At 39.2% G+C, this 27,196-nt stretch overlaps 1 protein-coding gene, 1 long non-coding RNA gene and 1 other non-coding gene across 9 annotated transcripts in view; 2 read left to right on the forward strand and 1 right to left on the reverse strand.

Annotated features, from left to right (window-relative positions):
• USP6NL (USP6 N-terminal like) overlaps window positions 1-27,196 on the reverse strand; it is a 183,583-nt gene that overhangs the window by 72,288 nt on the left and 84,099 nt on the right. For 2 of the 5 annotated variants that reach the window (XM_042991024.1, XM_042991025.1), the window contains exons 3-4: window positions 11,283-11,350; window positions 9,251-9,333 (exon numbers count right to left, since the gene is read on the reverse strand). In XM_042991024.1, coding sequence (XP_042846958.1) covers window positions 9,251-9,333; window positions 11,283-11,350 — 151 coding nt within the window. Of the gene's footprint in view, window positions 1-9,250; window positions 9,334-11,282; window positions 11,351-15,315; window positions 15,395-27,196 lie in introns of those variants that run through there. The other 3 variants (XM_042991026.1, XM_042991027.1, XM_042991023.1) reach the window with 2 other exon arrangements.
• The window catches only part of LOC122240216, an 83,288-nt gene that overhangs the window by 13,702 nt on the left and 42,390 nt on the right, over window positions 1-27,196 (forward strand). For all 3 annotated transcript variants that reach the window (XR_006219599.1, XR_006219600.1, XR_006219601.1), the window contains exon 3: window positions 9,503-9,681. This is a non-coding gene — a long non-coding RNA (uncharacterized LOC122240216). The remainder of the gene's footprint in view (window positions 1-9,502; window positions 9,682-27,196) is intronic.
• On the forward strand, window positions 22,534-22,640 carry LOC122240652. The gene has a single exon (XR_006220426.1). It is a non-coding gene; the product is annotated as a U6 spliceosomal RNA (small nuclear RNA).

The raw sequence follows: 27,196 nt of genomic DNA on the forward strand, positions 1-27,196 counted from the left end.
AGAAAACCAGCATTTTCACTAAGTCACAGTCACTCAGCCTAATACAGAGATGCTCAAAACTATCGAACCCTGTGGTTCAAACGAAGATGGACAAGACCTTCAGATTATGCAGGAGAAGATGAGGAAGAGGCTGAGAAACCAACTCTCGAGAAAAGAAAAAACACCTCTGAGGATTTAATAGAAAAGTCTTTTTTTAAAAAAGTGTCAAGTGTCCACACCTTGGGTTTTTTATGTCTTCCAATGTGCTCACAGTCTACACGTCCCTGATCCCTGCAGCCATTGAGGTATGAATGGCACAGCATGTAACTTCTGGTTTAAAAGCGCATCCATCCGTTCCTCAACTGTTGGCAGAAAAGGGCTTATCAACGCCGCTGGAATCTACTTCTTAGGTGAAGGGGTCAGCAGAGATGTCCCGAAAGCACAGGAACATCTGGCACCCTTTGAGCACACCACGACAGGTGTTTCTGGAGCGAGCGGGCTGCCCTGGGCAACAGCAGTTTCTCGTGCAGCTGATGTGAGCAGATCCTGGTAACTGCCTATTTGAACCTTCCTGACTGCAAATGAAGTGCCAACTCCGACTGCCTACCAAAGGACGAGTTCTCTGAAGGTGCCGGGTACATTTCTGTGGCGTTCTTCTATTTACTAAACAAGACCCACATATTTTGCTGTGCCTATTCTAAACACTGAATCAGAACCAAGTTTTGTATTTGTCTGCAGAATGGTGTGGACCATGTATGGGCAGGTCCTACAGAATGCACTGGTGAAATTCAAGATGAGACAGGACTGCCCTCAGCATCCCACTCCATCTTAACATCAAACCATACTACTGAAACCCCTGGGACAGAGACATGCAGGAATGAATGTGTGTGTGTGTGTGTGTGTGTGTGTGTGTGTGTGTGTGTGTGTGTGTGTGTAAGTATATGTATATATACACATGGATATACACACACGTATATATAATCCAAATATATATATACACACACATGGAGATATATACACATATATATATTTGGATATATACATATATATTTGGATTATATATATATGTGGATATAAATACATGTATATATATATGTATATTTGGATATATATACGGATATATATACATTTGGATATATATACGTATATATATACGTTTGGATATATATACATATATCCAAAGTAAGTCTTAGGCAAACTCCAAAAGTAGACACACTTGGTCTAGGATCTCCCTCCACCTCAATGTTTTACATTGTTTCCTTTTGCCCTGTCACAACCCCACCAGGATCTGATTGTCTATGCAGCACCTCCATCATATCCCCAAATAGTTATTGAACTCCTACTAACCAAGCCTTTATTTATATGCATTTTTAAAATTTATTCCTTAAATTTTTTGTTTGAGATATAACTGACCATAACATTACACTAGTTTTAGGTGTACAACATAGTGATTTTTTTAAATTTTCTTTTTTTAATGTTTATTTTTGAGAACGAGAGAGACAGACACAAGTAGGAAAAGGGCAGAAGAGAGCGGGAGACACAGAATCTGAAGCCAGCTCCAGGGTCTGAGTTGTAAGCACAGAGGCTGATGCGGGGCTCGAACTCATGCACAACAATTTGACATATGCATATATTACAAAATGATTACTATATTAAGTTAACATCTATCACCACACACGGTTACAAGTTTTTGGCTTTCTTCCTTGTGATGAAAACTTTTAAGATCTACTCCCTTAGCAATTCTAAAATATACAAATATTAACTATCATCACCATGCTGTGCACTACATTCCCAGGACTTACCTACCTTATAACTGGAAATTTGTACCTTTCGATCACATTCACTCATTTGCCTACCTCCCACAGCCACCATCCCCCCATCTGGCCTCTGGCAACCACCAACCTGTTCTCTGTATTTGTAAGTTCGTTTGTTTGTTGCTTGTTTGTTTCAAATTCCACATATAAATGATAACATACAGTATTTGTCTTTCTCGATCTGATTTATTTCACTTAATGTCCTCAAGGTCCATCCATGTCATCATAAATGATAAAATTCCATTCTTTTTTGTGGCTGAATAATATGCCTGTGTGTGTGTGTGTGTGTGTGTGTGTGTGTGTGTGTGTGTGTGTGTATACACACATTTTCTTTATCCATTCATCTATCAATGAACACTAAGGTTGTTTCCATGTTTTGGCTATTGCAAATAATGTTTCAGTGAACACAGGAAACAAAAATCCTTTTGAGACTGTGATTTCCCTTTGGATAAATACCCAGAAGTAGAATTGGTGGATCACACTGTAGTTCTATTTTTAATTTTTTGAGGAACCTCCCTACTGTTTTCCACAGTAGCCGCACCAATTTACGTTCCTACCAGCAGTACACAAGGGTCCCTTTTTTTCCACATCCTTGCCAACACTTGTTACTTCTTGTCTTTTTGATAATAGCTATTCTAACTGAGGTGTGAGGTGTGAGGTGTGAGGTGATATCTCATTATCTCATTGTGATTTTAATTTGCATTGCCTTGATGATTGGTGATGTTAACCATCTTTTCATGCACCTGTTAGCCATCTGTATGTCTTCTTTGGGAAGATGTCTATTCAGGGTCTTTGACCATTATTTAATTTGACTGTGTTTTGATACTTAGTTGTAGGAGTTCTTTATATATTTTGGATATTAACCCCTTATCAGATACCTAATTTGAAAATACTTTCTCCCATTTGGTGCATTGCCTTTTTTTAAATTTTTTTTTTAAGGTTTATTTATTTTTGACAGAGAGAGAGACAGACCATGAGCGGTGGAGGGGCAGACAGAGAGGGAGACACAGAATCCGAAGCAGGCGCCAGGCTCCGAGCTGTCAGCACAGAGCCCAACGCGGGGTTCGATCTCACCAACCGCAAGATCACGACCTGAGCCAAAGTCGGACGCTCAACCGACTGAGCTTCCCAGGCGTCCCAGGTGCGCTGCCTTTTTATATGCTGTACAAAAGCTTTTTGGTGTGATGTAGTCCCATTTGTTTATTTTTGCTTTTGTTGCCTCTGCTATTTGTATCAGATCCACAAAATCACAGCCAAAACCAATGTCAAGGAGCTTTGTGCCTATGTTTTCTTCTAGAAGCTTTATGGTTTCAGGTCTTACATTCAAGCCTTTAATCCACTCATTCTGCTGCCTGTGGCTGCCCAGTGCCCCCACTGCCACTTATTAAAGAAATTGTCCTTTCCCTACTGTAGTAAATTAAATGACCATACACGCGTAGGTTTCTTTCTGGACTCTCATGTCTGTTCCAATGCTCTATGTCTCTATTTTTGTGGCTATACCATAATGTTTTGACTACTAGAGCTTTGTAATATACTTTGAAATCATGAAGTGTGATGCCTCCAGCTTTGCTCTTCTTTCTCAAGACTGCTTTAGCTATTTCGGTCTTTTGTGGCTCCATACACGTTTTAGGAATGTCCATGTACTATTTCTGTGAAACATGCCACTGGAATTTTGATAGACAGTATACTGAATCTGTAGATAGCTTTGGTTAGTATGGATATTTCAACAAAATTAATTCTTCCAATCCATGAGTACGGAATTTCTTTCCATTTATTTGTGTCATCTTCCATTTCTTTCATCAACATCTTAGAGTTTTCAGAGTGTAATTCTTTTTCTCCTTGGTTAAACTGATTCCTAGATCTTCTATCTTATTTTTTTATGCACTTATAAACAGGATTATTTTCTTCTCTTTTTGATAGTTTTTACTAGTATATAAAAACTAGTTGCATTTGCATTCATCTGGCACTCATATATAAAAATGCAACTAGGGGTGCCTGGGTGGCTCAGTCGGTTAAGTGGCCGACTTCGACTTCAGGTCATGATCTCTCGGTCCGTGAGTTCGAGCCCCGCGTCGGGCTCTGTGCTGACAGCTCAGAGCCTGGAGCCTGTTTCAGATTCTGTGTCTCCCTGTCTCTGACCCTCCCCTGTTCATGCTCTGTCTCTCCCTGTCTCAAAAATAAATAAAACGTTAAAAAAAATTTTTTTAAATAAAAATAAAAATGCAACTAATTTATATATTGATTTTGTATCCTGCAACTTTACTGAATTCACTTATCAGTTTCAACAATTCTTTGGTGGAGTCTCAGGTTTTCTATATATAAGATCCTATCATCTGCAAAAAGAGATAGCTTTACTTCTTCTGTTCCAGGTTGGATGCCTTTTATTTCTCTTTCTCGTCTAACTGTGCTCACTAGAACTTCCAGTACTATGTGAATAAAAGTGGCAAAAGTGGGCATCTCTGTCTTGTTTCTGCAGGAAAAGCCTCAGCTTCTAACCACCGGGTATGATGTTAGCTGTGGGTTTGTCATATGTGGCTTTATTTATGATGAGGTCCATTCCCCCCATACCTGCTGTACGCTGAATTGTGAAAACAGTCTTGAAACTCCTTAGATGGACGAAAGAGCAAGAATGTGGTCAAGTTTTCCTACAATGGATTTTCTTGCGCTATTACTCCATACCTGACACTTTTTATACGAAATCTGCTGTGTGCGCAGCACTGATCTCCACAGAACTTTTCCTCTTCAAATCTCTGTGACGGCAAGCATTAATTTTCACAGCCTTCCAAGGAAAAAGCAAGGAGGGGATTGCTGCCGAACCGAAAGCTACACACAATGTCTAGGATACAGATGTGAGTCACGGCACCAGCCTCAGGCACAGCAGCTGGCAGGTGTAAGGAAGGAGTACACTACACGCTGCTGAGTCAGTGTACGAAAAAACGGTGACCCCATGCCGCATGCATCTGTGCATCTTTATCTGGCACCTAAATATCCATCAAGTAGAAGAAAGACCAAAATCTGCATGAGGGCAGAGTATTCCTTCAGTCAACAAACTACAGCCCCAGGATCAAATCTGGTCCACGGCCCGCTCTCGTGAGTAAAGAAAGGTTCAACGGAACACCGCCATGCTCATTCATGTATTGTCTGTGCTTGTTTTCATGCCACGACAGTAGAGTTGAAGAGTTATGACAAAGATCATGCGGTCCACAAAGCCAAAAATATTTACTATCTGGCTCCTCACAGAAAATGTTTGCCTACCCCTACTTTAAAAAACAAAGGTTTGGGGGCACCTAGTTGGCTCAGTCAGTCGAGCGTCTGACTCTTGATATCAGCTCAGGTCATGATCTCACAGCTGTGGGACTGAACTCCGCATCTCGGTGGGCATCTCGGTGGGCGCAGAGGGTGTAACCTGCTTGGAATTCTCTCTCCCTTTCCGTCTGCCTCTCCCCTGCTCGCCTGTGCTCTCTCTCCCCCTCTCTCAAAATAAGTAGACAAACTTCAAAACAAAGCAAAACAAAGGTTTGTCCTCTATGAATGAGACACACAGAAGTTGCTTAAAGAAAACACCAAGCTGACAGCAAGAAGCTATGCCTCATAGAAACACAGCAAATAAAAAACAACACAGTCATCCCTGGAAAGAGAGGGGCCTTAACTGCATCTATTTTCATCTGTTTTAAACTTAAAAGAATTATTAACTAGAGTGTATGTGACTGTAATTTTTGGCATATTTCTGTGAGATAAACTTTCATTTGGCAACTTAACACTTGTTAAAATCTGTAAGTTAAATATATTGACTAAATTTTGTTTTGAAGTAAATTTTGTCTAAATTTAGATTTACTCTCATCAAAAGGATCGGACGGGTAGAAAAGTTCTCAAGCTCTTGTCATCAAAACAGATGTCCTATGAAAACAAAAACACCTTTATTTTGGTTTCCAAATATTTATGTAGTCATATTAAAATACAGACAATCTGCTAAACTTTATATACACATTTTGATTAGTTAAAAATCTAAAGCTTCACATTAATTTTATCTTTATTTTTGATACAATTTCCTTCTAATTCTATTAATAACTATGACCTAAAAGCTCGATCTATCATGTCCAAATTCCAAGCATTCTTCACTAAACAGAGGAGTGGTGACTACTTTTGATACAAATGTTGCAAGTTCTCTAACTCTTCACTAAGCTTGATTTCTCCATTCTCCGGATGTAACCCTGTCGCAGGGACGCAGACCAGGGCTAACCCCCATCTCTGAATACTAAACAAAGACCTTCCTGTTGCAGCATCGAGCCAGGCTGGTTTGGCAACAGTTTTTATATTTATTGTGAAATCTATTATAAAACCACGTTAGTCCTATACTGTACTTGTGAATACAAATACATGCCTTCTTCACATATCATAGCAAGTAATTTAAGTCACTAAAACTGTAATTAGATATGAAGTCAGCAGCCTTCAAAGAAGATTACAAAGTGACTTCTGGCTATTGTACTGTATTGACACTGACACAACCTGAATTCACCGCAGAACCAATCAAAATTGCAAAGAACTAAAACAGCAGAAAGAAATGCTCTTTGATCAAGGTGTGACAGAACGCAGTGTCTAAATACCTAGACCAAGGGACTTTATTCAATAGTGCAAAAACACTTCTTCAGGCTACAGTGATAAGCAATGAAAGGCACCAGCAGCAACCTCTAGAGAAAGCGTCTTACTTAAATTAGGCGTTGTAACAAAAAATCTATGACTTTGGTGAAATGTAATAAAGCCTAACATTACACTAAAATCCATTTCTATGCTTCATTATTTTCATTTGCGCTGGATGCTTCAAAACTGCATCACAGTATAAATTTAAAAAGTGAGCGTGATCGTATGAGAACCGGTACCAGTTGGCTTCATTTTCCGAGGAGTGGTGAACTGAGCTATCCAACTATACCTTCACACAAGCGGTCGCTTTCAACGGTGTCCTCTTTAGGCCCTTCTTTTCCCCTTTCGATTTTCTTTCTAGGCATCTCAAGGCACTTCTGTGTTTCTCTTACTGAACACACAGGAGGGTGGTGATGCACAATCCGGAAGACAGGCCCTGCTGCAAAACTACATCCCTCATTGGACACCTACTGTCAACACAACGTGGGCCAGTTGGCCGACTTCTTTCTGCTTCAGTTTCATCTAAAAAAAGGATAAATAAGGGGCGCCTGGGTGGCTCAGTCGGTTAAGCAGCCGACTTCGGCTCAGGTCATGATCTCACGGTCCGTGAGTTCAAGCCCCGCGTCGGGCTCTGGGCTGACAGCTCGGAGCCTGGAGCCTGTTTCGGATTCTGTGTCTCCCTCTCTCTCTGACCCTCCCCCATTCATGCTCTGTCTCTCTCTGTCTCAAAAATAAATAAACGTTAAAAAAAAAAAAAATTAAAAAAAAAAAAAAAGGATAAATAAGAGCGCCTATCCCAAGGAGTTTTTGAAAGGAATCAAAGAGTTATCCATGTAAAAGGCTTAAAACAGTGCCTGGCACACAGTAAGTGCTCAATGAATACTGGCTAATATTATTAAGATAAATTATTGACTGACTAAACATGTTGTTTCAAGCAATGAGAAATGAGGTTTTAGGTAATTATTAGATCCTTTTGGAATGCAGTTTCTTTCATATGTAGTTAGTATTACATTAGACCATTTTATGATACAAACATCTCTTACAGTGGTTCACTTCCAATATATTGTATATACAATATGCAAAATACACAAAGGAGGTCAAAATCAGCTGAGTTATATTTCACCTTCTGAATCAAAATCTGGGATAGAGCCCAGAAATTTATTTATTTTTAATTCCCAGCTGATTCTAACGTGCAGGCAATTTTGGGACCTACTGATCCTGACAGGGCTAAATGTGCAAATTATCCTTCAGTCACATACCTCGGTTCTGCACACTAACCCACACAAACATGCAATCATTTCCTGACACATTTGTGGCTAAGTTTGATTTATTAAAAAAAAAAAAAAGAAGTGAGGGTTTAATTTGAGAACAGTATTTCATCATAGTTAAACATTGCTCTGTCAGTCTGTTGAAGTTCAGAGTCTTCTAATTGTAACTACTCAGGAGAACACTCTGGTTATGCTAATGTCATTAGGTATAATAATAACACCTTAAATTTGTCCACACCTTTATATAGTACTCTATCATTTCACTTTTTCAAAGCTTCAACTATACTCTAGGTACGCAGAGCAGTTACTGATTCTGCTTTATAGATGAGGCACTAAAGTGTTATCTGAGAGGGGCGCCTGGGTGGCGCAGTCGGTTAAGCGTCCGACTTCAGCCAGGTCACGATCTCGCGATCCGTGAGTTCGAGCCCCGCGTCAGGCTCTGGGCTGATGGCTCGGAGCCTGGAGCCTGTTTCCGATTCTGTGTCTCCCTCTCTCTCTGCCCCTCCCCCGTTCATGCTCTGTCTCTCTCTGTCCCAAAAATAAATAAAAAACGTTGAAAAAAAAATTTTTTTAAAAGTGTTATCTGAGAGCAGCAAAGCCACAAGAAAGGGCACATTCTCCAACTCCCAGAACTGTTTCTGTTAATTTGTTTGCTTGCTCAACCTAAAGAAAAACATGATACAAAAAAATACTTTCTAAATGCAAGAAAACTCAACAGAAGGAGAAAACAAAGTCTGAGGACTACAAGTTGCTCCTATGAACTATCAAGAAATTACATTTTTTCTCCAAAATGTAATCATGTACCATAAATTGAAAAACCCTGGCTCTTCCTCTTTATAATAAATCAGAGTGGGAAAAAAATAAATTTGAACGAGAAATTAATCACTAAATTGGATGGAACCAAACAAACTGTAGAGATGATGAGGAGTCTCCAGCCTGTAGGAATCTGCCTAAACAATGCCAGAACCAGAACAGGCAGATTCTCATCATTAGTGAGATGTTTCCAAGAGTCAAAACCACTTCAGCCACTTTACTTTATAGTAGTCTAGACCTCCCTCAACTGTTTACATAACATACTCAGGATAAATGGAATTAATTTTGAGAAGCAATAACATGGAGACATTTATAACTATAGGAAAGATCAACAGCATTTCTTTTCATTGCTCATATTTAGGCTGCATAACACTAAAGTTCTAATTGCTAATTATTTTTAAAACGCATTTACATAAAATGAAATGTTTTGTAATTATTTCTGAAATACAAAGTGTTATTCATTTCCATTTAATTCTGCTAAATTATTGATACAACTCATTTATTGCACTTTATGTCCCTACTAAAATACAACAAATATTAAAAATTGTATTCTTAACTGTAGTTCAATTTTAATCATAGAGGTTAAAAATGCTAGGAATTTAATAACAAAAAGCACACTGCAGGACCAGTCCAGGCATCTCCTTCATAGCAGGGCTATTAAAAATAAAGAAAATCAATATAATGGGTCACCATAGAAACATCATAATAAAAAGTTAACTTTCAATCGATACAACTTACTGTAAAAAGCCAAATCTGTCCGTGACTTTGTAAACAAGGTAATCAGCATCCTCCCAAGGTTCAATCTCTGCACCTTCTCGTCCCTGTAATAGGGAACAAAGGGTATTACTGGGAATTTATAAAACTGAATAATTATTCAGAATAAAAAGGCCACAAGAGTTATTTTTTATAAAGAGCTAGAAATGAGGCATTATCACCCTAAATTAACTTTAAAAAAAAACGACTTTTGGTAATAGAATCACCATTTCCTAGGTACAGGCTAAGCCCTGACTTATCAGACCTGGGTTCCTGTGAGAAGCCAACTGGGGACGTGGGAGCAACGAAGGGCAAGAAAGCCACTCGGGAAGGAACTGCCAAACTTCAATGTTTTTGAATCGACCTATCTTGGAAAAAAACTCGTTCTTGCCTTCTCATCCAAACTTCTCAGAACAGTAAGCTATCCACCTTGTCTCTCTACTTCTTTACTTCATAGATACATCAGCCTGGACATGATTCTTGCCAAGGTCAAAAATGATCTTCCATTGTCCAATCCAGTGGACACTGCTCGGTTCTTATCTAGAGGACTCTGCTCGGTGTGCCCGTCAGTGTTGCACATTCCCCATGCCTCAACCTCCATGACACCAGCCTCTCTTGGCTCTCCCCATACCATCCAACTCTTCTTTTGATGGGTCTTCACAGATGCCTCTCAGTGTGCCCAGAGCCCCGCCCTCAGCCCACTGCTCTTCTCACTGTACTTGTGAGGCCGTGAACTAGCACTGATTAGTAGGAACCCCAAATGTCTACACCAACCCATCACATTTCAGACTCAATACCCAACTGTCTTGTGGACCCCTCCATCTGCATATATTTTATCAATGACTGTACAACGGCTAGCCCAGTCACTAAGTGTTAACTGCATGGAAAAAAAATTCATACAAACATGAATGAATGACAGTTCTACTGATTTTAAGTTAGTTAAGCAGTTAAATAAATTAATTGGGTTTTTCATAGATCACACTAAAATCTATTCACAATAATGGGAATTTGTGTCAGGTTGTTCCAAACAACCAATTTAAAAACGAACTGTGGGAACATAGCTGTTAAGTTGAGCACCGCCTGTATGCCTCCCTGGGGGCAGGGCACAGTCCAGATGACTTTCTATAATTTGATGCTCCTGTTATTCTCACAAATAACCAAAAGCAACAGATATGAAATTACATGCAAGTGATATAAATATAAAACATGACGTTTATAAATCACTGCCTACAACCCATTACAGATCTCAAGAGGTAACGTAATAATGAGAAGACATGTGAACTGTCAACAACTGTGATTTTCTAAAGTATCAAAAACCAGATTTCATAACTAACAAAGAGATAAAATGCTAATGGAGATTATATATAATGTATAAGTTCAAATTTTCAGATCCGTGTTAAAATTTTAATACCACACATAAATTATAAATAAAATGGGTATTTAATTTTATATACTAACATATTCAAATATTTATTGAATACCTAGCATGAGTCAGAAACTATTCTAGATATTTAGAATATAAGAGTAAATCAAACAAAAGGTATTCTTACCCTCCATTTACATTCTAGGAGTGAGAGTAGACGAAAAACAAAGTAAGTGTAATATAAAGTATGCTGACATAAGTGCTGTGGTGAAAGAGAAAGGAGAGAACAGGGACCCAGATAGCTGGGGAAGGAGGGGGTACTTGCTATTACACAGTGTGGTCAGAGAAGATCTCACTAAGAAGGTAGCATCTGGGTAAAGATCGGAAAAAAGTGAGGCAATGAGGTCTGAGACTATCTAGGATACAATGTTCTGGGCAGAAAAAATGGCCAGCGCAAAGCTCAGTGTGTAGGGAGAAGAGCAAGAGACCAGGGTGGGTGGAGCAGAGGGAAGAAGAGAGAATAAAGATGACTTCAAAGGTCACATGAAATAAATAAACTGCTTCTGTAATTCAAGCTCTCCAAAAAACAAATCCATTTCTATTTATATGTTTTTTCTGATAAAACAGACTCAAAGAGTAAATCTGAATACTTACTCTGTCATATTTAGCAACTATTTCGGCTCGCTCCTGGGCAAGTTTGAGGGCTACATCCTGGTCCGAATCTGCGGAGAGAACAAGTTCAGATGAACTGTTATTTAAAAAACCATAAAGTTAATTAATTAGAAACCTAAGATAAAACAAAAAATAAACAATAAATCAATATTGCCTAAAAGGACAAACTAGCAAAATCAAATAAACTTAAAAGGCTGAGTTAATTATCTGTAACTACGGCTTTGAAATATCAACATATCTACCATTTCAGTAGTATATATGATATTCAAAAGAAAGTAAATTTATTAACATGGCATTAACTTAGAGGAGATGATAAATCTTATCCCTCAAGAATCAATTTTGGATCTAATTTCGGAGAAACAAGTGTTGAAGTTGAAACAAACCGAAAGCTCAGAGTTTTCAGATGAAACCCATCTGGGTATATGATGAGAAGAACATTCAAGAATGCTTTTACAAATTGAGGTAATCTGTCCACAAAATAAACAGTGTTAAGGGGCGCCTGGGTGGCTCAGTCGGTTAAGCGTCCGACTTCGGCTCAGGTCATGATCTCGTGGTCCGTGAGTTCGAGCCCCGCGTCAGGCTCTGTGCAGACAGCTCGGAGCCTGGAGCCTGTTTCGGATTCTGTGTCTCCCTCTCTCTGACCCTCCCCGTTCAAGCTCTGTCTCTCTCTGTCTCAAAAATAAATAAACGTTAAAAAAAAAAAATTTTTTTTTTAAATAAATAAATAAACAGTGTTAAGATACACTTCAGGAGTTAGAAAAATTATTTCTCCTACATGATGAAAATAATCACTCCTTCATTTGGCCCCTGAGGTCCTCCCTCATCAAATGCCCCAATTACTATGCTAATCTCCAATTCTGCTGCACACATACCCTTTTTTCTTACCACCACCAGGTATCCCTGAAAAATACAAATCTGATAAGAGTGGTAGAGATCACGACATGAAATAGCATGCATATGATGACACATCCCAAGTACCATAAAGAAAAACAAAAGACTAGGGACAGGCTATGTCAAAGGAACCTCTTCTCACGAAGAAAAAGACAAGCACTCCATTGGAAATGTGGGCAATGGCCATGAGCAAGAAATTCACAAGAGTAACAATAACAGCCACAACCGCATCTGTGCTCTCACTAACTCCCTGGCAGACAGGACGATACTGCCTGGCAGCAGGTACTGTGAAAAGCTCTTTACATCCCTTATCCCGTTTATGTCTCACCACGACACCCTACCATAGGTAGCATATGAGGCCTGGAGATTTAGCCCACTGTCTAAGGTCACAAAACTACTAAAGAGCAAAACTGGGACTCAAATCCAGACAGTCATGACTCCATAGCCCGTAATTTTAAGGATTATTTTATAAAAATGACCGCTAAAGACACAAGAAAGAAAAATAGTAATAAAGACACAAGAAAGGACTTGCAGTGAAAGATGGCACACACAACACACACTTTCATATTCATTCCTCTGGAAACACTGAAGTGACTCTACAGGGATTCTTCAAACCCCCTCCCTCAAAGGCCCAGCAAATGGTGGCTCCTGAGGAGAGGGAAGGGTGGGGTTGGACCCAAGAAAGGTGATGATGAAAGGAGTCAACTCCCTGAGACCGAAGGGGATGCGCATGCATACAGAAGAGGTTAGGTGTGGGGAAGAAAAGCACATCTTCGCCCTCCAGAGCAGGAAACCAACACATACTGCCTGCGACTGTGGAAGCAGGAAGTGGCAATCCAGGCTTGCTCTCTAGCACTATGGAAGAAAACAGAAAACGAATCAGCCTGGGAGAGAAAGGTGGTTACTTCTGTGAGGTGGGCTGTGGGGAGGGAGGAGTATGGAAGTCAGCTATTTTTCAAAATAAGTCATACAGACTGCTGAATCTTTAAACCAAGTATAGCTCTGATAAAAATAAAATCTAAATTTAAAAGCCAAGGAATGGAAAAAAAATCAAACTTATTAGAAACTCAAGAAATACAAGTTTTAAAATATCTTTGTACTTATCTCAGACTGACAAAAAATGCACTGATGTTACTCAATGTTGACAAAGAGTGTGGGGAAATCTGCAGTAGCTTACTCTGGGGGAGACTTACCTTTCTGGAAAGCAATTTGATAATATGTCCCCAGAATCTTAAAAACAGGCATGTCCTTTACCTAACAATTTCACCTCTGGGGATTTAGGCCAATGAGATCATCAATATAATAGGAAAAATTGGAAAAAAATGGGAATTTGTCAATTTTTAAAACTTTATTTGGGAAAAAATGTTTATGTCACTGCTTTTCTCAGACTGTCAATACGCTCTCCTCTGGGGGAAATGTGAATAAATAATAGAATGGTTCAATAAAATAACAAAAATGCAGACTAGATCTTCACAGTGAACTAATGCAGTCAAAAGTCTGCGATAATCAACTCAATTATATATTCATTACCCTAGTCTAGACTTAGGGACCTCTGTCAATTCCTTTTCCCTCTTCTGTTGCCCAGTTTTACAACATTACACTCACATTTCTCCAAAAGGGTAGGGAAAGCAAATTTAAAAAAATTAAACTCAAACTAGGAAAGTTGACCACTTACTAAATTCCACTTCCATTATCAGAACAACGAAGCATGAATATCTACGGTGATCAGGCCAAATTCAATGGATGAGTGCTTTCTTTGAATGTATTCTATATCAGACCTTCATTGCTGCTACAGTCATAGGAGTCTCAACCGTCTTTCCTACTTAACAATGAAAGGCTTAAAAGTATAAAGGCAAGAACTGAAAACAGTACAGAGTTGAGAAGATGCAAAGTATCCCAAGAACCCATCATTGTGGCAAATTATAAAATATAAAGCTTTCCAGGGATCATCTCCAGTCTAGAGATTTCCAAAAAGGAAAAAACCTAACCACGTAATAGAGGTCATATTGAAATTGGATGAAATTGTATCCTAATTTCAGGAGAGAAAAATCATGTACTTTAAACATGGTTAGAGTAGTTGACTTGGCTCTAAACCAAATAAAGTAAGTTCTAAATCTTTAAATTCCTTTAGAACTTTCTTGTCCTTGTATTTCCTTGTGGAGAGAAAATTCTGTAATGCTGACAAATGTGTTCTAAAAAAAGCGTGAATTTAAAGGCATACTAATTTTATAAAATATAGCCAAACCTGCTTCCTAGAAGAGACTAAATGTAAATGCCAATTGTTCCCAACATGGAGTGCAAAGACATTATTTAATAATCCACCTTGTGAGGTAACCATCTTTAGAGTAGGAAGTTAATATCCCTCTGCAGAATTCACTATAGTTGAATTATGCATCATAGTGTCTGATCTATAGTTGAGAAGTTTATGAAGAATTGCACTAGAATCCTCCCTTTGATTTCATTCTGAAAGCTTATTTAGAAATTCCATTGCAAGAACAAAGAATTTGCCCTAAAACATTGAAGACAAAGGGTTATCAACAGCTGCCTTGTGTCTGTGTGCAAGTGTACACAAAGTTCCAGGCACCTATTAAACAATGACAGTTGTGTTATTCGGCACCTACATCACATGTCATTACTTAATTTAAAAAACCTCTATTACATTATTCAAGCCAGATGAAATAAAATTATTTTTATTGACTTCACATCTAAGGCAGCAATGTTGCAAAGAAAAAAGGCATGTTTTAAGCAGTAAAAATAGAGAGCCACTGGATTAAACACGCAAGTATACAGTAAAACCTATCTGGGCACAAATTTGTGGAAGATAATGACAGCTATCGCATCTTATGAAGCATTTCAAAAAGTGACAACTCTAACATTTCCAGAAGCCTTCTAATTCCCTTTAAACACAAGAACTTCTAAGAACCAAGCATCCTCCTGAAAGACATTTTTTAAAAGCAGGCAATGTAGCTGAGTATCTCTCACTCAATTAACCCCACGTTGTAATGAACAAGTCATTCACAGTCATTAAATTTCAAATTCAGTCCAACAGAACAAACCTCAAAGCGGACATTCTGACAGGACTACTATATACAAATCACCTATTCCAACTTAAGAAGTACTTTACCATTTGTTAGACAGTTAGTCCGGCCCTGGGAATTAACGGCGGCTTCAGTCCTCATAGATTAAACTTATCTACTCCAAGATTTCATTATTATTTTACAGTTCTCAAGCACACCAGGCGAGTTAGGTGGTGCCTCATACATTCTTGCAACAAACTGAAACAGAAAAGTGGAAGGCAGCTCTACTTTAAACTATTTGTGAAACAAGCACAAGAAAGAAAACGTTTCTAAGGGAGAAGAAAAGACCTTTCTGTGGCTACACGGACTCCAGATATTCTAACAAAGATGATGTTTGTTGAGGGTAAAAACACGTCTTTCAGGCCAGATCCCAAGTATGAGCCACGGCAGCCTACACCCGGCATTTCCATCTGACAACAAACAGGGGCTTGAGACAAGCCGCTTTAGAACACGCCTTCACCTCCTGCCGCAAAGTTAACCACATGCTTACTACTCGCCCTAAATTTTGTCATAAAGCAACGAAGAAAATTGTGATTGAAAACATTAAACTAAAACTAGGTAGGAATGTTCCCCTCAAACACATTTCATTCTTAACATAATTTTTAATGTGAGAACGTCAGCCTCTATTTCAGACACTAAATGAATACAAGCTAAATTTTGGAAGGTTTTGGAAAGTTTTAACACACCACACATATACAAGGGAAACACGTTTTGGGGAACAATGTGTATAACTACTGTAGGACGGCTCTGTGAAATTTTCTGTCCTATTCTATTTATTCCTTCTTACTCCTCTTCAGGGACCTACAATTTGGAAACCACTTTGCAAACGTTAACAGTCATGTTGGAGGCATGCTTGCGGACATTAATCACACTTAACTGGACACTTCACACATTAAGTTTACACTCAGTTTAAGCCATTTGTAGTATTTAATATAAGCAAAAGATCTCAGAAGCTTAGAGAGAGGGAAAATTTCAAGTCATACACCGAGGAATAAGAATCAGATTGGTATCAAACTTCTTTCCAGCTAAAAGATAATGAAACTCTATTTCCAAAGTTCTGAGAAAAAAAAATGATCATGAACTTAGAATTCTATACCAAGCCCGATTATCAATGAAGCATGGAGAAAAAATAAAAACATTTTTAGCTATTATCAGGTCTGCTAAAGCTCAAGAAATGACCCTCACCCCTAAAAGATGTCCACATCCTCATCTCTGGAGCCTGTGAGTGTACCTTATATGGCAAAGGTATCTACAGATGTAGTAAGTTAGGATCCTGAGATGGGGAGATTATCCTGCATCGTGCAGATGGGCCCAACGGAATCATAAAGCACCTTATAAAATTGTTTAATGTTTATTTATTTTTGAGACAGATGGAGTGTGAGTTGGGAAGGGGCAGAGAGAGAGAGAGAGAGAGAGAGAGAGAGAGACAGACAGACAGACAGAATCTGAAGCAGTCCCTAAGCTCTGAGCTGTCAGCACAGAGCCCAATGTGGGGCTAGAACTCACGAATCGTGAGATCATGACCTGAGCCGAAGTCAGACGCTTAACCGACTGAGCCACCCAGGCGCCCCATAAGAGACTTTATAGAAGGGAAACAAGAAAGTATGACGATGGAAGAGGTTGGAGCGCTTGTGAGGAAGGAAGGGGTTGGCAAGCAAAGAACAAAGGTGGTCTCCAGAAGTCAGAACTGGCTAAGAAACGGCTCCAGAAGGAACCAACTAAGCTGACACGTTGACTATGGTCCAGTGAAACTGAGCTCAGACTCTGGCCTCCAGAAATATAAAAGAATAAATCTATGTTGTTTTAAGCCACTAAGTTTGTGGAATTCGTTACAGCAGGGACAGAAAACCAATACATGATTCAAAGTTCACTGCCTACCCAATGTTTCTTTTAAAAAGAATATGAGAACACACTACAGAAAAACGAAACAACAATAAAAAGAACTGACAAAGACTCTCTCCTTTTCCAAACTTCAGTCAGGCTCCTCCTAGCCTTGTCCTATCTTCGGCCTGCCTAGCCTGGCCTGGCCCAGCCGCAGCAAGAATCCTGCTAAGTCAGTTTAGCAGGAGTGCCCCCACACCCTGATAGCTAGTCACCCTGGCGTGCCTTTATCCAGAATCCTGTTCGGTCAGCGTAGCAAGGACCACCCCCTCCGCGCCATGCACTGAAACCTTCAGTCTGCCTGGTGGCTATGAACTCCACCTGTCCTTCCTGTGTTTGGAGTGGAGCCTGATCTCTCTCCCCTACTGCCAACAGTCTTGACCCCAACTGCAATTCTCGTGTACAACGTCTTTGCCGTTTTAACAAGAGCCAGAATAATTTTTCTGTAACAGAATAAAAAAGAAGGCAGACACGGGATCCATGAAATCTCAGAAGGCTAAAATTAGACATTTCCAGATGCCAAATGTGTAGTTGCCTAGAGAGCAGCCAGCCTACATTAGAATAGGGAATACAAGGTGTCTTCAGGAAGAAAATAGATTTTATCAGTGACACAGTAAAAGCTTACACAGAAAAGACTCCAAAAAGAGGGCGAGAGGACTGTTTGAAATCTCAGAACTAGCGAAGCAGAAAGTGATAAAGCCACAGGCAATCGTGAAGAAATGTACAAAGGCCATTTGTACACGTATGGCATGTAGGAGAAATGCATCCATGTGATCTTGACACTTTCAACATTAGGATTATTATACTTATTTTTACACACCTCATAATATTCGAGACTTAGATAAATGACACTGACACTATTTTGATTATATGATACCGACACTATTCTGATTATGTAAGAATTTTATTGGCTTTTGGTGTTCATAATCAACTACAAAGTGTCCAAAACTGAACTCTGATCTGCACACACACACACCACACTCCAAACCTAAATGCCCTTCCTAAAAGCAGCCACCAATACCTGCAAAAAACATTCTCCACACTATACAAGAATCTACATGCATGCATGCACACAAAGATTTCCGTCTCCCTTTTCTACTCAGAAACTAGAATTGTTCTATAAATAGCTCTACACCTCACTCTTTTTCATTTAACAGTGCATCTTGGAGCTTGTGCATATCCACATCTGCAGACCTACCCAGTGGTGTGCCAATAAAGGCTTAGCGACCCATTCTTATAGGGAGGAAGCAGGGGCTCCAAGCCCCGGTTGTGGCACCTCCGAACCTCCATGCCGCTTCTTCTCCCACCACGGCGGCTAATCGCCAAACTACAACATGCCGTCATGGAACAGACAGTTCAGTCTGGCTCCAATACATCAACAGATCTACCTTAACCTTTTCCGTAGCTGGAAAGCTTCCTACCTAATACATTAATATAATTTATTCAACCAGTCTTCTCTAAGGAATGTGAACTAGGATAAAAACGAGAGTCCATTTTTAATGGGAGTTAAAGAGAAAACATCCTAAGGTAAAGAGCTTACTAGGCAGTGGTGACCAAAGGCAACAGAACAACAGAGGAAGCAGAAACGACCAGTAAGCTGAGAAAAAGCAGCTGTTGCAAAGAGGAACGCAGGACCTAAGAGAGCAGAGTGAGTCACCATCGTAGAGACCTTTCAGCCTAAAAGAACACAGACAGAAGCTGCTTCATGCTTCAGCTCCTGGTGGCTTACACTTCCTGCTCAATACAAATAATGTTTTTCCTTGAAATAATTTGAATAAGTTATTCTGGTCTATAATCAGAGTTCCTTCATTCAACCTCATCTTTCAACCAAAAGAGGCCCCAAGTACCAGTGGTGCCTAAGCAATGGTTTCAGCTACTTGTGATCACTTTCTTAGTGCACTATGGGCTAAGATATATCAAAAATAAGAGTTCTTTTAATGGTAAAATCTTAATTAGGCACCACTGCTGAAAACTTCAGCAGTTATTTTCTCATGTTCTAGATTCAAGGCTGGAAGAAACACTCAGAGGAGAAATACACAGAGTTAAGCAGATCAACATTAAAACACAACTAAAAACAAACGAATAAAATAAAGGCAGGTGCACCAGTCACAAAAGAGCCTGAAATACCATGGATTTTAACTGGGTGTTTCGTATGAGATGATGTTAAATGCAGGCACCTACAAGGTACATATCCCTGCCTGCCTCCCCCTACTGGCCCCTATAAAGCTGATTCTGAAACAGCATGCCAGGATCCCGGGGGAGTCTAGGCCAAAAGCACCACCTGGTGGTCCTGGGAGAAGACTAACCCAGGGTCTCTTCCCTCCACAGGGAGGTCATCTATCATCCAATATTCCCTCGCGCCCCAGCCCCGTCCTATTTCCCCCTCTCCTAACTCACTCAATTCCATGTTAAACAATGTCCTCAAAAACTGCACAACCCCCAACACCTACTAATCTCCTTCTTCCTCCCCCAACTGAGTAATAATCTTAGAAAAATCATTGGTTTCCTTCTCTCTTTCCCATGTTCACTGGGAAAACTACGACAAATAATGGTGATCAAGGAAGAGACAGCCAAAGGCTAAAAGCAAACTACATGAAAGAACCCAAAAGTCCCCAGAAACGCCCAGATTTCCTCTCAAAACAGTCACACGAGTATCCACATAATAGGTTCATATTTCTCTGGCTTAATCCACATGGTCTGATACCATAAAAACATTCAAAATAAGTAAGCTTAAATGCTCTTCAGGATTTACAAACAGGATTTGTATCTTTTCATTCAAAATATTTATATTCTATCACGATCAGCATGACATTGATATTTCCTATTATATATCATACTTTAAATGAATAGTTTTTAAATTTGCCATTCAATGTGCAGAACACATTTCTTCCCGAAAATCCTTATACAGAAGCCCAACTGCCAAGCCAGGCAGGCAGGTCGGGTAGAGGAGAGAGGGAGCAAAGTTCCCCTGGCCTGCTCTCCCTCTTTCCTCCAAGTGACCCACATGACCCACGCAGACCTGCAAGGCTATCCTGGCCAAGCAAGCAAGAACAGGGCACATCTCTAATATTTTAAACACGGAGCACCCAGTATCAGCTAGGTATTTAATATTTCCATAACTAAGAAAATGCTTAAAATTATAGTCATAGCAATAATTCCTGGGCAGCCTTCTATTACTTGCTTCCTATTTTCTAGAAAGAGGAGAAACAAAATAATATTTAAAGTCCTAAAGCCAATTACTGGCAAAGATTTATTGTAATTGAGAAGGTAAGTTTTTCTCAAATGCAATCAGGAATGACAGTCTGCTTCCAGGTGAACCACCCATACCTGCTGGCATAAAGGGAGAACCAGCCACTGCTTCTTTTGTTTGAGTTCTCTTTGAAACAGGAACCCGTAACATTTTATTGACATGTGATTTACTGACGTGTTATTTAATTGTAAGCTCCATGAACAAAACACAGTTCTCTCATTCACCCTGTGGTCACTGTATCTAATCATAGGGTCTAGCACACGGTCGCTGCTCACCAAGTATTGCTTAAAAGGATGAAACTAATTCCTCAGAATTATTACTATTGTCAACTATTCAACCAGCTCAACACTTAACATATCAATTTATTTTTAACAATTAGATTTTAAGCTATTTTTCAGAAATACTTTCCCTGCAAAAAGTACACCTTTACAAAAGATTCTAAGTTTTTTTTAATTCTATTTCAAGGTAGCATTTAAAATTTTATTAAGATTCTAAAATTCAGAAATGAGAAGTCACCATCTATTTCTGATTAGCACTTCTGCATATTTACAAGTACTTCATATCCAGGAAGGAAGGGAGGGAGGGAGGGAGGGAGGGAGGGAGGGAGGGAGGGAGGGAGGAAAGGAGGGAAGGAGAGGAGGGAAGGAGAGGAGGGAAGGAATTTTTAAAAAAAAAAAAGGCAAAAAAAGGCGAAGAAAGACGAAGCCCACTCCTCTCCCCACATCTTCCTGATTTAGCTACCTGTCTACTCCCAGAAACTACTCCCAAAATCATAGTCTCACATTCTTGACAGGAAGGTCCTGCCCACTTGGCTGAATGTACTAGATCATGCTTTTAAATCTATGTATGAACACTCCAGAACTCTCCCCATACTCTTCCCCTCTTATAGGGGCAGAAGGACTTTTGAGGTTGGCTCGGCTCAGCTCCTTGCGCTCTCTCTCTCTCTCACTCTCTCTCTCTCAGCCACCCTGGGGGGCAAGCCATCTGGTCTGTTCTCCATGCATGAAGGCACCTGTCCTGAGGGGAGGTCTGTGGTTGCTCAGCTATGCTAGTCACCCAGTGGGGAAGTCTAAGTCAAGATGGGCTGATAAGGCCCATTGGACCTAATGGATCTAATGTCACATCCTTAGATCAACCAATACAGAAGCCATTTTGATCTCCATCTGTCAGTCTCTTGTGTCTTACTTCTCAAGGAGAAGAAACAGTATCACTATTGGTTCCCTAGAACTCCCCAAATCACACTAGTAACTCCTACGTTTATGTGTAAGGTGATTCATAGAGAAAAAGGATATGGAGTGATGTAACAGTATTTAAATACCATTACTACTGATGAGAAGCATAATTACTAGTTGTTGAGTATGAGTGTAACTCCCACATTTGGGGGCAGGGTTGAGTGACAAAATTGCCAACAACACATACTTAGAACCAAGACAAGCCTATGAGTCACTTTACTCATTTAAATCCGCCTACAGTTGCTGGCAAATTCAGGATTATACCTTAGCTGCTTTACCAGCAATATGATTGTTTGAATAGATGACACAGACTCATTGGTAATGACTCCCTGTTTGTGGATACTTTATAACCTGTCTAGTGAGCGTTTACTATGTGCCAGACCTGTGTTGAGCATTTACTATGTGTAATCTCATATAATCCTCACGACAACCTACTCTGATAGTTGTGTGTCTATTCTCAGTTTACATAAGGAGAGCCTGATGTGTGGAGAGGTTAAGTCATTCTGGTCCTATGGGAAGTAAGTGGCAGAGCAGGACTTCAAAGTCAGGCTGTCTGACTTCAAAGCCTTGTTTCTAATACCAAGCTATTTTGCTAAAGCACAAATGGATCACCTTTATATTTCTTCTTATTTCTGCTAGTCCTTATATTTATTTTCTTAGAAACAAATCTATTTGTGATTCCTGTGGATTCTTAACAGTCGCTTTCTGCTTTCTAGTAGCCTTCTAAACTTACGAAACTGACTTTGTCTACTATTTGTGCAAAATGGAGTCCAATGATATAGAGAATCCAAGAACCACTTCTACGAACAGTCTTTGTGACCCCTCTAAGCAACTGTACTCCTCTATTATATTTTAAGCTGTATGCTTTAGGATAATAATAGGAAACGATCAAGAAACATGCAGTGTTCGCTTTGGCAGCATGTAGACTAAAAGTTGGAACAATACAGAGAAGATTTAGCATGGCCCCTGGACAAGGATGCATGAAACTCATGAAGCGTTCCAAAAGAGAAAAGAAAAAACCTGCACAAATATTTGACAGACGAATCACCAAGTGGATACTAAAGTTAACTCTGCTAAAATACTTCAGGTGTTTCGTAGATACTAACTCAAAGGCCCTCACAATTAATTTCCATGTTTATGGGAAGAATTCTGTTGAATCTAATGCATTTACTTGACCTTCACAACTCTTCCGGCTCATTCAGAACTGTAAGCATGCAGTTATGTTCACTACAAGTTCATGCTGAATTCAGCCCAATGGAAGCTGACAAGAAATGATGCAATTACAGCAGATTCTCGTAGATCACATACCCAACAAAGGCGACGGAAGAGGGTTCAGAGAATGCCCACCCTAATAGTACATAACTAATTCCACAGATAATTTGGCAAACCCTCTTCTCGACCCAATGGTAACTTTTCTACTATTTAAATCAAAAATGATGTGCAAAAAACAAACCAAACCCAGCATGGCATACAAAAACAAGAACTCAGTATCACCTAGAACAACAGAGTAACACACAGAAAGAATTACCTTAATACATGTTTTAAAAGTATTAACAATGCAAGCATTATTTGGTCCCTGAATGGCCCTTAGGTCCAAATCAGAATATAAGGCCACTGAAAGCCAGCAACTTGGAAAATAATAAATATAAGTGTTCATATCATGCTGAAGCTGTCATTCATTCAATTATTTAACAAAAAAAAAAAAAAAAAAAAAAGAGTGCCATAATCTCCAAGCCCAGCACCATGGAATTCTCATGATTATAGCTGCACTCACCACATCCACCTGACAACTCCTGAGAACATCATGTAAGAGTATCTCACATGTGCACGTATGTTTAATGAAGCACACATTCTTCACGTGGTTACCATTATTGTGCCAATAATTTTGTGTTGGGGAGCCTTGTGTAAGACTTATTTTACCTAACAAATATCAAAAGTGCTATCTATACACATATGAAAGTCACTGATGATGAGGAGACTAAATAACCTAAGTACCAACGGAGAGCCTGGCTCATAACAACAGCTAGCATTTATTCTGTACAATCTAAACACCTCCTGTATGTTATTTTGTCGAATGACCTCACATCAAAACTATAAGGTAGGTATCATTATTGTTCGTTTAGCAGACAAGAAAATTGTTAGGTTAATTAACTTGAAAAGATCACACAGCACTGAAGTTACAGAAGTGGCATTCAGACCAAGGCAAGAAGGCCCCAGCGCGCTCTTAATCACTCCACATAATCTTTGGATACATCAAATGGCAAGCGAATGAACAAAAGTTTGTCAAGTGACTCTGCTAACAGGGATCCTCAAAATAGCATTAAATCAGGGCAAGAGACCAAGGAAGTGCCCTTCAGTCAACAGGAAGCCACGGAGGTGTTTTTGAAGAGAAAACTGGCCAGAAGCTGTGGAGAAAACCAAGACTGCTGGGGAAGGAAGAAGAATTTGCTTATTAAGACCTCACACTGTTGAGCTCTCATTACCCATCGGGCACTGTGCTAGGCACACACAATATCTCAATGAATGTTCAAATAGCCCTATTACCGTTCAGTTTATAGGTGAGAAAAATGAAACTTGTCCAAGGCTACATTAAGTATCAAAGCCACATCTGGAAGGCTCCAAAGCCTGTCTCTTGCCCATTATGTTACAAAAGAGAAGAGAGAGACAGAATATATCTGTGTATCTGTAAATTAATAAGGTATAAGCTACCAAGAAACTAATGCACCATAACCAGGAAGTGGTTACCGGAGTCAGTGTGATCAGCCCTCCATGTGTTGGCTGTGTTTCCACAAGTGAATCTCCTCCTCCAATAAAGACAAAACTCTTCCAAGATCCGAAAATGATGACTTCCCAAAATTACTTATTTCCGTGCACTTTCACATACCCAAGTTTCCAAAGTTTCAATCCACTGATACTACAAAGCTGCCAAAATGTAATTACCTAGGAACTGATTTATACTTATAAGCAAGCAAATAAAAATTTCCAAATGTTACATTGGAGCAGCTAAAATACTGATAAAATTAAACCTATTTTTTTAATGCTTTACTAGGTAACAATCACCAGACCCGAGCAGGGAACAGGGAAACATGGGCTCCCCACCAATGTTTGTTAGTTGCCTTTGATCCATACCCTCTATTCAATATAACCCGGTCCTACATTTATTATTTTTCAAACCCTTTTGACCATATCTTTTTTTCTCCTACATATAACTCATAAGTTCTTCAGAGTGAAGATTCATTAATTCTAAAGTAATCAAACTTTAAAAAACAGTATTTTCAACACATCTACTACGGGCAACTTGTAGTATATAATGTTGTACCAACACTCCAGCTCTCACCCTTGGCATCTGAAAAATTTTAATGTTTCATCAGTTTCAACATGCCCAAGGGCCATCACATGTAACAATTGGCAGTTTTCCTCAGGCATGAATCTGAGTCATGGACTATGGGCACGAAAGTGAGTTACCTGGTCAATGAGGGCACCTAGATGCCTCCCTAGTGCCTTTCAAAGTAGCTTTGTTTTTCTCTAGTCATTTCACAAACACCAAATCCCTATGTGGGAGTGAAATAAAACCAAAGCAAAACACAAAATTTAATGGCCTCAAAAAGAAAGCGAGTAATATTTTGGAAGCATTTCTGATTTGCTAAGGTAACACAATATCAACCCCTTAGATGTGATCTACAGAGGTCTTAAATGATTCGTTTCACCAGAAGTGTGCCACGTGAAGACTAAAGTTACTTCAATGCCAAACAAGAAAACAATAAATCATCAACTGCCGTGAAAAACTAAACAAACAAACAAAAAAATCCATGAACAGAAAAAAGACAACAATGAGGGGCACCTGGCTGGCTCGGTTGATGGAGCATGCAATTACTGACCTTGGGGTTGTGTCTACACTGGGTGTGGAGATCAGCTGAAACTAAAATCTTAAAAAAAAAAAAAAGATAAGAACGAGATGCACCAAATGTTAACAAATGTTTTCATTTCTGAGAGTCTGACAGGAGGAACTGCATATAATTATATTTTCTTCTTATACTTTTACATTTTTTTCTGAATGGTCATTAACTAAAGCTTAAGTTACTTTTATTACAAAATACATATGTATTTTTTAAATGTTCATTTATTCTGAGAGAGTGCATGCATGTGTATGTGCATGAGAGTGGGAGAGGGGCAGAAAGAGAGGGAGAGAGAGCAGGCTCCACGCTCAGCACAGAGCCCAATGCAGGGCTCGATCCCACAACCATGAGACCATGACTGTGAGAACATGACCCAAGCTGAAATCAAGAGTCAGACGCTCAAACAACTGAGCCACCCAAGCAACCCTAAAATATTTTTTTAACATAAGAACTCTTTTGTAATGTAAAGAGGACATTAAAAAGTTAGAAAGTTAAAAAAAACATTTTTCCCAAACACATCTTAAGCTTTTTAATAAAAGAGTACAATGCCTGGAAAACAAACTTGCTCCCCAGTTCTCTTATGAGGTTTTAGATGGAAAGCTATAAAACAATTTTTGAAGAAAGTTATCTAGCCATCAAAATAATCCTCCCCTATCTCTATGAACACGTAAAACTTCCACTTGGAATACCAAATAATAAGTCATGTAAGTGAGTAAAGGTCAGAGTAAGAATATAAAGACCAGCTTTCCCTCAGAAAAAATGAGATGGATTAAGTTTTCTTATATTCATTAATTCAAAAATTACTGAACGCCATTTACTGCCACTGTGAATATAAATAGGGACAAAATGCAATTCTTCATACAGATCACAGTCCCCTAAGGGGATCAGACACATAAAGAATCCACTGTTAAATATGTAATAAACTCCCCTTAATAGATGTCTTTTTAAAATCCACAGAGACGTTAATAGGAAAAAAGCAAAGTCAGAAAAAGACTTCACCTACAAAGCAACATTTTAGCCAGGCCTCAAAAGAACGGTAGAAACTTACCATTTGGACAAGGACAGAAAGCCACAGAATGTTAATAAAAAGCCATAGTCCACAGCACCAGGTACACCTATTTCAAGAGCACATACCTCAACAGTCACATTCACTGTTGGGGTAAAAAAGACAGGTCTTCCAACTTGTATCATTTCTCCTTCTCCTTCTTCTTTTTCATAATATCCCACCCACACAACTGGAGCAGAAGGCAATCTCCGTGGGCAAAACTTAGGTGTGTGCAGGAAAATAACAAAAGGAGACATTAGTTTGAGGCCATAAGAAAGCAAAATAAACATAGTACAAATTAGTATCTTCCGTTCTGATACTACTAACATAACATCATTACTTGGGTATTCATTCATCAAGACCTGAGTCATTCAGAATTAAGTGACTAAGATAATGGCAACTGTAAACCTTTTTTTAATGATGCAAATTCTGCTCAAAAAGCCAATTTTAAAAACAAATCTAAGCACATCCGAATACACATCCCTTCAATATGTATATATTCCACCATCTACATTATTTTCCCAGAACGGAATATATTTAAGAAAAATAGCCGTGGAATGTAGATCTCCAAAGAAAACAGCACCATTATAGTCAGAATTTTAAAAAAAAAAAACAGTAACTTAG

This window comes from Panthera tigris, chromosome B4 (assembly GCF_018350195.1).
Source record: "Panthera tigris isolate Pti1 chromosome B4, P.tigris_Pti1_mat1.1, whole genome shotgun sequence".
Lineage (NCBI taxonomy): Eukaryota > Metazoa > Chordata > Mammalia > Carnivora > Felidae > Panthera > Panthera tigris.